The sequence below is a fragment of the Mauremys reevesii genome, linkage group 3 (genome assembly GCF_016161935.1).
Source record: "Mauremys reevesii isolate NIE-2019 linkage group 3, ASM1616193v1, whole genome shotgun sequence".
Taxonomy (NCBI): Eukaryota; Metazoa; Chordata; order Testudines; family Geoemydidae; genus Mauremys; species Mauremys reevesii.
This window is the reverse complement of record NC_052625.1, coordinates 153,473,757-153,487,873: the sequence shown is the minus strand read 5'-3', so window position 1 is coordinate 153,487,873 and position 14,117 is coordinate 153,473,757. Positions and strand designations below refer to the sequence as shown.

At 39.7% G+C, this 14,117-nt stretch overlaps 1 protein-coding gene across 1 annotated transcript in view; it reads left to right on the top strand.

Moving 5' to 3' along the window:
* RIMS1 (regulating synaptic membrane exocytosis 1) overlaps nt 1-14,117 on the top strand; it is a 497,623-nt gene that overhangs the window by 201,699 nt on the left and 281,807 nt on the right. The window contains exon 4 of the mRNA XM_039530107.1: nt 8,822-9,165. Coding sequence (XP_039386041.1) covers nt 8,822-9,165 — 344 coding nt within the window. The remainder of the gene's footprint in view (nt 1-8,821; nt 9,166-14,117) is intronic.

The following is a 14,117-nucleotide window of genomic DNA, read 5'->3' as shown; positions in this document are numbered from 1 at the left end:
GAGAAGAACCTCAATAGAATACAGCAGAGAAAGCACTCTCTGCCAAACTTTAATGGTTCACCTTCTTGAACGATTGATGTTGGAAATACCACATGCCAATTTCTGCAGTTTTTGTGCACATTTATTTTAGGTCTTAACAGATTAAACCTAAGTATTTATGGGCTCACAGTAAAATAAATTTTGAATCTGGCTGGCAGAGATCTGCCTGGGGGAATCAGAAGAGAAAGGAGTTTGGCTCGGAGGCTGGGGGAGAGGGGGCAGGGATTAAAAGACATGAGGTTTAGAATTGTTTGGGAATTCTTTGATTAAACTTTTTTTGTCAGAAAACACTGATTTGTCAAAACCAAAACTTTTTGTGAGAATGTACAAAGCTAAACTTTCATTAGGATTGCTCAGGTCCAGGAAGTAATTTTTGTTCAAAATCAGAAAAAGAGAGTAAGATCTATCCCAGCACACTCACTTAGGCTATGAGAGATCCATCCTAGGTTCATACCAGTGACTTGAACGTGGGTCTCCCACATTCTTGACCACTAGGCTATTGGCTATTTTGGCCTGGGTGTGTGTCTCTTTTGGGTTTTTCTGGAAAAATCTTTGATAAGTCTCAGTTTCATTCTGATGCAGAATGGGAAAAATTTTGAAGTCACAAAAAGTATTATGTGATTGGAAAACCATTTCCTGACCAGTTCTAATGGGTTAGACCAAGGGTTGTAGATCTGACTGAAGTGCAGAGGTGTTCTGGTGGTTCATATATGTGTGTTTAAATGGGCAGGGAGGTCTAAGAGGAGAGGGGTAGAGGGCTAGGTGGTGGCTTTACCTATGCACATGGCAGCTTCATCTCCAGTTTATCTTCCTTCCAACATTTCAAGTTCCCCTGCAATTTCTCTGAGCCAGGGAACTCTGCTAATCTCATTAAAGCTCAAAGCTTCTGTGGAAAGCCTGTCCCATTGACCCTAACTTACAACTCCTTCCTCTTGATTAAGGGATGCCACAACTCTCCTTCATGAGGCTGTCCCATTCAGACAGGTTTCCCCAGCCACCACTCTCTGTTCTGGTCTAGTGCCCGTCCCTGGGAGCAGACTCTCTCATGAATTGATGATCCCCTATAATTCTCATCTCCAGGCTGTCTCCCCTCTCTCCTCCTGAGAGTCAGCAGCTAGGATTTACCATGTTAAGATGGTAACTACCTGATTAACATATGACCCCATTCCCCAGCTAGGCTGCTGCTCCCGTTTATAGCGGTTTCCTTAAAAGTGCCATCTCATGGAATAAGGGTTGGCTGGCCTCAGGTTCCAGTACCCCTTAAATGAGACAGACCACCCTGCTACAGTGTACCACTTCTAACAAGCTCATGTACCACAGCAAGGCAACCTCTGCTCTATATAATGCACCTGCTTTCTGTTATATAAATTCAGATGTGTATTATTGGCTCATGAGTTAAAGGCAGAAAAACAGAGTGAAAACCTTCCATCCCTTGCAATTTTACATGAAATCAACTTAACCTAACTTTCTGGCTCTTATCAATATTTTAAAACTGTGAACAGTGACTTAGATGGCTGAAATGAGCAGTAACAACCAACAATGTAGTATACCACCAGGGACACAAGGAATGTTGGTCGCTGTAAGTAAGATTCTAACTGGTATTTATTACAAAAGCATTATAAAAAGAAAACTGACTCATAAGCTTTGATTAGTTGGAAAAAAACAGTTTATATTTTCAAAATAGACATGGTGGGGCACAGGGGCTGCAATTTTGCCTGGTCCTTATACAACCTTTACAAAGTGGGGAGGCTCCTTAATCCCTCCTCGCTATGTTCCTGTGGAAGGGCCTTGCAGAATCTGGCCTTAAAAGACTACGCAGAGGTCATACACTACAGGGCACATGGTGCCTTCTGGGAACTTATGAGGATTATGCTGATAGTTTGCTCTGGATAAGAGGGATAGATTAAAAAGGGAGAAAAAAAGACAATCCACACTAGGCAATGTGATGGGGTCATCACAACTATATTGTCAGTATGGTTTATAGTTTGCACAAAGTACGTCAATTCGAACTAAAAATAGTCTTGGAACCAATAGAACCAAACCCAGGATCTGAATCTTTCAAAACTTTGGGGAAGTTTAGATCTGATTTTGCAACCCAGACCCAGCTCTAGTCAGAATTCACATAACAGCAATTCTAACAAAGCCAAGTAAAATAGATCTGTATGCTTAATTTTATAATCTTAAATGGTATAACTGCATAATTGGTGGAGTCAGAATATCCCTCATGTCTATGCTGAAGGTCCACTGTATTCTACGTCTAGCATAGCCTAAATTCTGAGGCAAGATCCCTGCCTTTTGCAGCTTTCCATGCCAGCAGCCTGGAGATTCTGCAGCATTTACAGATGCATTAAAAATTAGGTTTTTATTGAATGAAATCTGAAAGTAAGTAGAATCACTGCATGTTAATAAGTGTAATCACTCCCCATTGATTTTTTGTATTAAATTTACTTGTTTTTTTTTCTGACATATCACTTCTAATATTCAGTTTGCTGCAGAATTTTGTATTGAAAATGTATAATCTTTATAGAAGTTGTCAGGAGGAAGGAGGTTTTTTGGCACCTGGGTATGGGACAATTGGGGCTTCTGGCACCAAGGAAGGCACTGGGGAGGCAATTTGCGTTTCTGAGATGAGTATTAGTTGGATGTTGAAATGATCAGCTATTAAATAGTTAAGAGTTGACAGTAAAATTAGCATTATCGGCTTTCAAAATTAACACCCTGTGATGAATGAACTATTGTTTCACACTGTCTACATCCCTGTATTGATTATAGGCTCTTCACATCTTAAAAGTACTGTTTGCAGCCATAAGGGCTAGAAACCCCGGGCATGTTTACACAGCGATTAAACACCTAGGGCTGGCCCATGTCAGCTGACTTGGGCTTCAGGACTGAGCGTCAGTTGGTGCCTGGGTTCTGAAACCCTGAAAAGGGTTAGGTTCCCAGAGGCAGAACCTGGGCTTCAGCCCAAGCCCGAACATCTACCCTGTAGTTTTACAGCCCTGCAGTCAGAGCCCCACAAGCCCAAATCAGCTGACACAGGCCAGCTGCGGATGTTTAATTGCTGTGTGGACATATCCACAGTGTCTGATTTTTTTTTCCTTTTGTCCTAAAGTGAATAGTAGGTGGGTATAAAATGCTTTGCTGATGTGTGGTGGAGAATTTTGATTTGGTAGCATTTTATACCCACTTTATATAGATTTAAATGATGACACAAAGCAGTGGAAAATTAGACCCAAGTCCTCAGGTCTGGTGAAAATGAGCTCAGCACAGGACTCAAGGGAAGGAAGAGCAATAATGTGGCTTTATGTCTATCAGATCTGTCACAGCTCTGGAGCTGGCATAAAACTGCTTCAGCCTGTTATGTCAGCTTGGAATCAGCCTGAGCACAGCAGCTCACTCCTCCAGCCACGCGCTCTAATTTGAGCTGCAAGAGGCCAGTCACAGAGTCACAGCACTCAAATCCTTAGCTGCCCAGTTAGGCCAGCTTCATGGCTCATTTGCACCTCTGGAGCAGTGGAAAGGGGCTGTAGCAAAGGATGGGATCTGGCCCACAGCCTCTATGTTTTGGAGGTTTTATCAATGAAGGCTTGAGTTCTGGAACACACATCTGCAAGAGAGGTTGGATTCTTTGGGTTGTTCCATGGCTGTGGGTTTTGAGAGTACACAGAGCCCTGGGCATAGTTACAGCTGCATATTTTGAGATTTTATTATAGTGGAGCAGTTGGGAAACCATAGCTAAGGTTGCGTTACCAGTTTGATTCAGCGGCAGAATGAATATAGTACGTATAACTGTCACACAGTTTAACATGCTATATACTTTGTAACACTACTTGTTGTTGCCCAAGTGAAATGAAATAATTTTTTATTTAACTTGATTCCAGCAAATGAAGTTTTATAAAGCAAAAAACTGGCCCCAGTCCTGCAATCAGATCCATGTGGGTGGACTCTTGTGTTGGTTGCTGAGCTCCATTGAAGTCAGTGGGGCTTCATGCAGAAGAAAGGATCTGCTTGCAGGATTAGGGCCTGGACAACTGTCTTCTTGAAGTGGATGGAAGAAGTGGCTCAAAAGAGTTTCAATGTTATTGTGCAGTTATGTTGAGACAGACTTAAATAGATGTGCCTCTGTTTATTAGGATCAATCCTCCAAAACAAAATAGAAGGAAGAAAATCACAGTCCAGAGAATGGAGCCCGATAATTAATAACTTGTGTCCTACCAGTGTAGATACTCCAAGTTTTCTAACAAAGTTTTAAAGACTTTTCTCCTGCATCAAAATGATGCTAGACACTTGCACATCTGATCTAGACAAAACTTGCATTGACTTCAATCGGAGTTTTGCCTGACTGAGGCTTCCAACATCTGACTCTAAATTTGGGGTAGAAGTTAAATTTCCTTCTAACATCATTTTTACTTCCTCCTGCTCATGGGATAGGAAGTAATAATGGAAATTACAGTAGAATTAAAGAAAGCTTTTTCTCTCTGCTAATATTATCACATGGAAAAGTGTAATCATAACACAGAATTAATAGTTTTGTAAGTGAAAACGCTTATTTATGTTGTATATTGTGGTACATATATTGCATAATATGGATATTTTCAAGTTGGAATTTCATGTTATTTAGTACAGGAATACTTTTCCTACCCATAATGGATCACTTTCAGCAGTGCCCGTAAGAGTAAGTGTGAGGCATATCTTTATGTTTGTGAATGAATGCCCATACACATTCCACATGAGGGCAAGCATGGAGTCCTACTGCCCAAAAAGCATGTTTCCACTAAGCCCATAAAGTTTTCTACCTGAATCTGCAGGGGAATCATTAATCCACTTCCGCTGAATCCGGTGTGTGTCATTATTTTTGTGACATAGCAGTAAAGCACAGGACTGTTGTGCTGTGCTGTGAAAATGCAGTTTTTCCCATTAAATAATTAATATTAATTATAATATATTAATAATTAATATTAACTTTTTGAAAAAGGGTGCCCCTTATAGTCCTGGCTATTTGGCTCTAATAGCTCCATGTGTAGACATGTATGTGTCTGTTGCCTTACACAGGTATATAGAAAAAATTGTCTATGCTTTTCTAGAATGACCTACTGTAATGCTGCATCGGAACTCACTAAACAGAGAAGAAAGAACTGAAAATATTTTGTTAATGATAGGTCAGAATAAAATTATCGACCTTACTTCATTTTCCTGATGCATCACATGGAGGTCCAGAAGCCACATTAGAGCACTGTAATCCTTCATCAGAGTGTGTGTTTGGTTGCCTAACATCTGTGGATTGTTAAGATAAGTTATTACACAGACCTGCTTTAGTTTAGATTGGTTTGGAACACATCCCAGAATATTCAATCAGGATATAATTCCTGCATGCTGCTAGACTGCTTGCTCCACATACTTCTCTAAAAATGTTTTTCAATAAACAGCTTTCTTACTGAAACTGTTATGTCACCTCAATTTTTTTATTTCCTTCTTAAAGAAAAGCTTTTGTCATTTTTCCCTTTGGACTGAATATAGCTCAAGGCAAACATAGCATTTAATAGCTAAGTCCTGAAGAGAATCCTAAACAGAGATGTAGTGTAGCTTCTTTGTGAGTATAATGCAGATTTCCTACATATATAATCTGTGGTGCTTGATGTGTATGTTATGTCCATGCTGTAGTGTTGAAAGACTGGTGTGGGGATATGTTCTATTGCAATTTCACATCTAGTACTTCTCCCTTTTGTATCCTGTATTTATTTCAGTGTCTTCTTCTGCCTTAACTACTACCAATTGTTTAGGTTGAATAATTTTGTCCATAACAAATATTTGCAATAACAAAATAAAAGGAGTTTGGGTAAGTTTGTTAGTAAATTCACAGGAAAAAGCTTATTGCATATTTTTTGATCTTATAGGTACACTTAGGTTGTATATATAAGATATTGTGAATGATATTGTTGACAGAGTTACCAGCTACACATTTTTAAATGTGTATGTTTGAGAATTTGATTATAATTTCCAGCTTATTCTAGTTATCTACAAAATAACTTGTTTTGAATTTTAATTAAAAGAACTCATATCCTTAACAAAACAACATTCAGAACTTGAAAGAATTTTGTAAAAATATTGCATTTTATTTTGAAATTTGCCAGTTTTGGTCTGAAGATATAAGGTAACATGTTAACTAATACTGGATTTAAAGAAACTCCAGTTCTTATCAGCTTTTGCACAACAGCTTTTTAAACCTTTCTGTGAGCTATTGATTTAATAGCTTTTGGCTAATGACTATATACACCAGAGAGCGAGTGAGTGAGACGTGTATGTGTGTATATATATATATATATATATATTTATTTATTTATTTATTACCAGGTCGCTACTGCCTGACTGGTTAGCAATCACATTCAAGTTTATATACACATTTTAAAATGTTTCTTCCTGGTTAATCTAGTCTACATTTTAAACTTATTTTGCATGACCACACGCATATTCAGTTCCTCTGTTTCAAAATCAAAATATCCCAGGTGAAGAAAATAAGACATTATAATATCAAAGGCAGGTTTTAAAAATGTCTACCATTTGTTTTAAAGGAGAAGCTGCCATTCCTATTACCTGTTGAAGATTGTTTCTATTTTTAACACAGTATATGTTTGCACCATTGCTGCAGTAATTGTAACTTTTGATTAGATTCTTTTTTGAAGTATGGTAATTAAAAATATTTTAATATCTTCCTCGAAAGGGAAAAAATAACCTATTTCTGATGTTGGATACAGGCATATTATAGATATAGCTATGGATAAAAAGAGAGTTTGATATTTTTTTCCTGACAGTTTAGTCAACTTGTGTAGAACTTACATACTATTTGTAAGTTCTGATGTATTCTTTATGATCTAAAGTGATAATCCATTTTAGGATCCTTTTAACAAATCTGAATTATGCTTACTGTATAAAATGTCTGAAGATTCTTTTTCTTTGTGCTATATGAAATGCCTTTGTTGCTGGTATGCAAAGAACTTTTCATCAGTTCTTGGTATTGTCACAGCCAAAAATCTGTTCCGTTCTGCAGTTTTTCCTGAAAAATTATTATTGTTTCTTCAAATCCTTTTTATGTTAAATATTGTGTGGTATATCTGTACTTTTTACACACAGACAATATATGAAAAATATGTTTCACTTTCTTTTCTGTCTTTTCTTTCTTGTTTCACAGCTTCATTTATGCTTCTATTCTAGTTGTTATTAAACTTGCATAACTTTTCTTTTTTGCTTCTATAATTGGTTTCCATAATTTCTTTTCCCCTTTTTTCTTTCTGTGTCTGATGAAACTGTCTATCTTCCCTATTCTCCCCTTTTCCACATCAGTCTTCTATCTTCAAAGTATCCTCTTCTTTCCCTAATTGTGTTTTTTTTTTTAAATTTCATCACTTTACTTTCCCCATTCATCTTGTATTTTTCTCTTACCATCTTTTCTTACAGTACCTGCTGGCCCTCATTCCCTGTAAAACACCTATCTATGCCTAGAAATGGGCCTTATTGTGTGTGCTGTGGTTTTCCAGTGCTGCTGGAGGAAAAAGTAACCCGTATATTTGCACAGTTTAATGGTGACCACCAGGGACTGGAACGCTTGGCCCCTTTTTTAAAATGTAACTGAGAGATCTAGCACATGGTCATTTCTCAATGATGCAGATGTTTGATCTTTTATCTTTAGCTAATAAGGAAGATTTTCTGGTTTCTTAAAATACTGTACACAATTTTTCATTTCATTATTGTACTTAGTTACATATCAGTATATTTCTTTAGGCCTGGAGTTTACAACATTGGTAAGTAGTTGTGTTTGTATCAGAGGGGTAGCCGTGTTAGTCTGGTTCTGTAGAAGCAGCAAAGAATCCTGTGGCACCTTATAGACTAACAGACGTTTTGCAGCATGAGCTTTCGTGGGTGAATACATCAGCTCAGGACTAAACAAAGACTGTGAATGGCTTGCCAATTACAGAACCAGTTTCTCCTCCCTTGGTTTTCACACCTCAGCTGCTGGAACAGGGCCTCATCCTCCCTGATTGATCTAACCTCCTTATCTCTAGCTTGCTTCTTGCTTGCTTATATATACACCTGCCCCTGGAAATTTCCACTGCTTGCATCCGAAGAAGTGGGTATTCACCCACGAAAGCTCATGCTGCAAAACGTCTGTTAGTCTATAAGGTGCCACAGGATTCTTTGCTGCTTCTAGTTGTGTTTGGTGTAGTTGAAAGTATTCACAGTACATAATTAATTCATTTTGAAAAACTGCCTGAGATTTGACATTGTTATGTGGGAAGAAAATATTAAGGAGAAATTATGTAACAATACGTATTTCTTTAATAGTTCATAGTAGTGATTGGAAGGGAGAAGTTAACTGGCTTGAGTTTTACAAGCCCAAGTTCAAGTTCATTTCAGGTCACGTCACCAGTGAACATTAGTTTGATAATCCCATTCTAATGTTTGTCTGCACTAAAAAAAATCTATTAAACACCAACAACCTGCATAACCCCTCCACACACCATTTTGTCAGTCTTTACTCAAAAGAGGCCCAGCACTGAGATAACAGATTAAGATTGAGATATATTGACAGAACATTGTGGAAGCACCTGCCTGCAGTATGCTTGGCCCTAGTAGTAGAGTGATTCACACTTTTGTGAGCATACCATGAGCACTGTCATGAGCACAAACTTCATCCAATTAAAAAAATACTATGTATGAACACTTATAAAACAAAGAAATATATTAGAGTTTAGAGGATACTTACACAGATCTTTTTATCTTCAACTAGGTTATGTGGGTATGCAATTTATGTCGAAAGCAACAAGAAATCTTAACAAAGTCTGGAGCATGGTTTTTTGGAAGTGGTCCACAGCCGCCAAGCAGTCAGGATGGAGCACTGAGTGATACAGCTACTGGTGGAAGTTCTGATGCACCTAGAGAAAAGAAAGCAAGGCTTCAGGAGCGTTCCAGATCTCAAACTCCTTTAAGTACAGCAGCTGCCTCATCACAGGAAATCTCTTCTTCCAGTGTGCAGTCTGACAGGAGGAAAGGAGCAGAGTTATCACAGCAAGCTATGGGCCTGGAACAAAAGCAAGCTTCATCAAGGTCTAGAAGTGAACCCCCGAGAGAGAGGTAATACTTCCTAATTCGTCTTTACACATCCATAGCTTCTGAACTGCCAGTTAAGCAGTGTTACACAATAATGTATTTCTGGGAGATTACATCTGTCCCTCATTTGCTTTACGCACTCAAGATCAATGGTTAACTATGTTTATTGACCAGGAAAGTGCAAAAATTCACTAAGAAAAGCACTATCTGGAATATGCAGTGAACTCTATGCAAGCGAAGTTTTAAAAAATTGTAAGACAGTTGCACCTTTGACTTACTAGGAATAAATACCATGTTTGCAAAATCAGACTGATGATTGTAAAGATTCACTTTGTGTCCACAGAGGGTCTTAAAGCCATTTGGTATTTAAAAGGACCCTTTCGAAGATGTGATACCAAAAACTGACCTGACTCAGAACTGTATTTTTTATAATTAGTAAATCAGTCACTGGTGAAGTATTTAAAAAGAAAAAGACTAGGGATTCTGTCTGATGTGCTCACACTTGCTATGTCTTTCATAGTCTTATCAATCATCAGAAGTTACCTTGTAATAATTTAAATAACAAGACAATATTAAAAATAGGTTGCTTACACATGTAAGATAAACAAATGTACTTAGAAGTAATTACAGTTTATTTGCATGTGAGAATAAGGCCACTCATAAACAACTTATAGTATTTAATTTAGTAAATTAATGGTGATGGTATTCTTTGGGTATATGTGTACTGTCATGAATCTGCTGAACAGAAACAGGTCAGCTGAGAGCAGTGTGATGAATCTGCCGCTGCTCTTTTGGAAGCTGACTAGAAGGTGATAGGGCAACCAGTGGGGAAGCCTTTGTCCTGTGGCCGTGGGGTGCCTGGCTGGAAACCTGCAAGGATTGCAATGGAAGCACCTTTCCCTGGTGGCTGCTCAGGGGAGGGTTGCTAAGCTGCTAGCAGTTCTGTATTACAAGGAATGTCTCTTATTTAAATAGAAGATGGCCTGTCCCATACTAAATCAGTACAGGATGCCTTTTATCCCGTATTTCAATAGCAGGGGCCTGAACTCAGGGATGCATCTTTCCACTCCCCTCCCGACCCTTGGCCTTCCGTGCTGCACAGGGAAAGCAGATGGGGACGCGCTCAAGGCCGGGGTCGGGAGGGAAGTGGAAAGATGCGCCCATGAGTGTTGGCCCCCTGTTGCACAGGGCCCCTTACTGAATCGAGTCCTTGAGTGTGGCCCCATTTGGTTTCCCTGCACAGACTCTGTCTGTCAGGGCAAGTGGATGGGGTTGCGTGCCCTGGAGCTGTGCTGAAGGACCAGGGTCAGGAAGGGACTCTGTCTGGCAAGGTGGTCAGTACTCTTGGGGTGTAGCCTCCACACTGGCAAAGTCTCTTCCAACGTCCCCAACAGGGCACACAGCACTGCGGCAGGCAAAGACCAGCAACTGCAACCTCCACCTTGGCTCCTGGCTCCCATGCAGAACCTGAACAGGAATTGCAGTGGCTGCTGGCCCAGCACTGAGGCCCTTAGTTCTCTGCAGCCTCTAGAGCTGAAGAAAGAGAAACCCTAGGAAGCATGGGGGAGGGAAAAAGGGACTTGCCCCCACAGCTTCAATTCAAGATTGGAGATAATTGAGGTCTGTCCCATATTTTTTAAATATGATTTTGGCAATCCTACCTCAGGGTGACCGAGATGGGACTTCTGGAAGTTGCCTGCATATAGCTGGGTCTACCTTGGTTTAAAAGTATGAGCACTCATAAGCACTCACTGATAAGAACTTGTATATAGCATAAACAGACAAACAACATCTTACCTTGCCTTGTAACATCAAATTCTCCCTAACAATGAACAACAGTCTGCTTCATGGCACTGAAATCAACCCTCTCTCTGCTGAGAGGCATGAATACAGTAACAAAGTACTATATGTTCCCTTTCTATTTTGCTCACTCCTGAGACATCTCTTTTTCTGGCCAGAAGTAAGGTTGTTACATTAATTGCACAATTACAATAGTCACACGTTTGCCCGTTGATTATGTTTTCCCCGTTCGGTGTTTTCAATACCCTTCTAAAATGTCTTATTTCCCAGCAGCATTACACTGAAATGCTGGAATATACTGATTTTTGTTGGTCTTCTAGACTTTGTACAAGTACTTATAGCAGTTTTTGAGAGACAGAACTTATAAAAGAATTCTTGATGTTTGCTTATGTGTGTGACACACATGCAGTTGTGCTCTCTATTTGAAAAATTGCAGATTCATGGGATAAATTGTATTGGTCACACACCTTTGATTCTATCCCCTACAATTTTACCCTGTACCCTGTTTTCACTGGAGCTACTTTTGACATTCCAAAACTGAGTAGCTTCAGACAGCTACCAAACAAACAAAATAAATTCTGCCAGAGTAATGTTTGTTATTTTCCTCTCCCTTGGAACATCTGGATGACTGGACTTGTAATACTGGGTAAGCCTGGCTTTATAAGTTGAGGGATAGAAAGAATAATACCAATACAGTTTTTAAAAATTAAAATTTCTGAAATAATTTTGTGGTGAAATATGGTATGTACAGAATGAAAGGTGGTGTATTGTGGTAGAAATGTTTTATTGGCACAGAATTGGGATGTCTGACATGATCCACTCTTAGTTTCACAGGAAGTAAATAATGGCAGTCCCAAATGTGTGTTGGCAAAATCTGTATGTAATAACACTTTGTAATATCTTGCGAATAGCAGAGAGTCTATGGATGGAGACAAACATAGACTTTGGAATCTTTGACTAAATGGCTACAACTGGTGAACAGTAGGAGTTATCTTGTCTGAGATTTAAAAGTAACCCAATGACATTTATGAGCTGAGCCCTGCTGAACTGTGCCACTGCTTGTCAAAAGCACTGACATTAAGTGATAGCAAACAGTTTTACTAGGATGGCCTACCATAGGTCCAGATGTGGATTAGGGGTTTGTGGGGCCCTGGGCCACAGCAAGTGGGGCCCCTCCCCCTCCTTCCACCGGCAGTCCCCCCGCCTGGCACTCCTGCTGGGGAGTGGGGTTGGGGCGCAGGGGCTTGCACTGCTCCCTGGCAGAAGTGCTGGGTGGGCAGACCGTGTCAAGGTGCCAGGGCCCTCAATTGGCCAGCGACCCTGGGCATGGGCCTTGTTGGCATGGGGGCTAATCTGCCACTGCATAGGTCAGTGGGGACTGTCAGTTCTGCCATGCCAACTCTGATGGCTACAGTTCCTTCTCTAGATGTAGATATTATTATATCATTATAATATTATATCATTATATCATTCCTCTATATGTTATACAAATATATGTATTAAAAATTATCCCTGTTAAAATAGCTCTTTGTTGCTACTTGGTGGCTCTGATTTACCTATCATCTCTGAAATGCTAGACCCAATCTAACATACTCTACAAGTATCTTGAATTTGATGTTCTCAGTGAAGGTCCCAGAGCAGTAGACAGCTAAAGACCTGGCTACTTTTAATGCTTCATGTTATAGTTTTGAACGCTTTGAGCTAAAATGGCTGGTTTCACTGAAGACAGAGAAAATCTGAGAATCCAAAGCATAGCTAATATAATTGTAACAGCAGGTCACTATATCTCTGACTATTTCCTGTTCAATAGTATGTCATACTTCTTAGCGCACCAGAACCACAATCCTCTTGAGCCCTTTTTGTGACTTTTCTACATCTAAGTTATTGGACTGCGCATCTTTGCTGCTCTTCTCCTAGGGTAGATGTATATGTGTCTTTTGGGAGAGACAGTCAACACCTGTTCATTTAATAAGCAACAATTACATTTGAATTATAGTTATAGCTAGACAGTGTACTCCAGTGTTTCTCAAACTGGAGATCGCTGCTTGTGTAGAGATCCCACTGCTGCTCCAGGCCAATGGGAGCTGCTGAAAGTGGCACGGGCCGAGGGACTTACTGGCTGCCGCTTCCAGCATCCCCCATTGGCCTGCAGCGGTGAACCATGGCCAGTGGGAGCTGTGATTGGCCGGACCTGCGGATGGGGCAGGTAAACAAACCCACCCGCCAGGGGCTTTCCCTACACAAGCGTCGACCCCAGTTTGAGAAGCACTGATGTACACTAAATGAAATGCTCAGATAAAAAAAAATCTTATTCCAGTGTGGATATAGCTATGGGGAGTTGCACTATAATAGAGTGGTAGGAAACTGTGTTACAAAGTTTAAAGGTTTGTTGTGCTGAAAAGGAGTGTCTCAGGCATAACAAAGAACAAGATGTTAATGAAAACCTTGTTTACTGTTACAGCGTTAACAGTTAATTCCTACTGTCTTATTCCTACTGTAACGAGGATCATTTAAAATCTTTTAAACTCTTTATTAAAGATACAAAAAAGGAAGGATTTGAGCATTTTAAATCTAAAATATTAAGTATAGCTTTCATTTTAACAATATCTCTTATATCCTTACCCTTTAATTGCAGAAAAATTTTATTAGGAAACCCCCTTGTTTGACAGTTTTTGTGTTATTAGAGGTGGTAAAAACTGTCCTTTTTGGGAAACAGAAAAAGGATTAGTTGAGATAGTCTGGAGCTCTTGTTGAAGTCCTGTCCAGTTTCATTTAAGACAAAACACACACACAAAAGGGGAAAGAAAATGAATAGCAAAGAGAAATGTTAGCTTCTGTGTTTGGTGCTGACTCGCACTTGCAGTCTCATTGCTGGAGAAACATGGATCTAGCACATGGTCTTATCAGGCACTCTGAGACCAGGCAAACTTGTACCAGTATCGGGTTGTTCAATGCATTGCTTTTAACTGTCACTCTTGTCACAGGCTCTCAGCAGTATTACAAAAGATGGGGTTATCTTGGCCGGTTAAGTCTGACTCTTATTAGAGAAAAGGCAACAGGAGAGAGTTAAGAAAGAAAAGAAATAGGGTGGGGAAGAAACATGACACATGAGGAAGGGGATGAATGGCAGAAAGCCAAGTTTCACATCCCAGGTGTCTTCAGGATTAGCTAAAAGT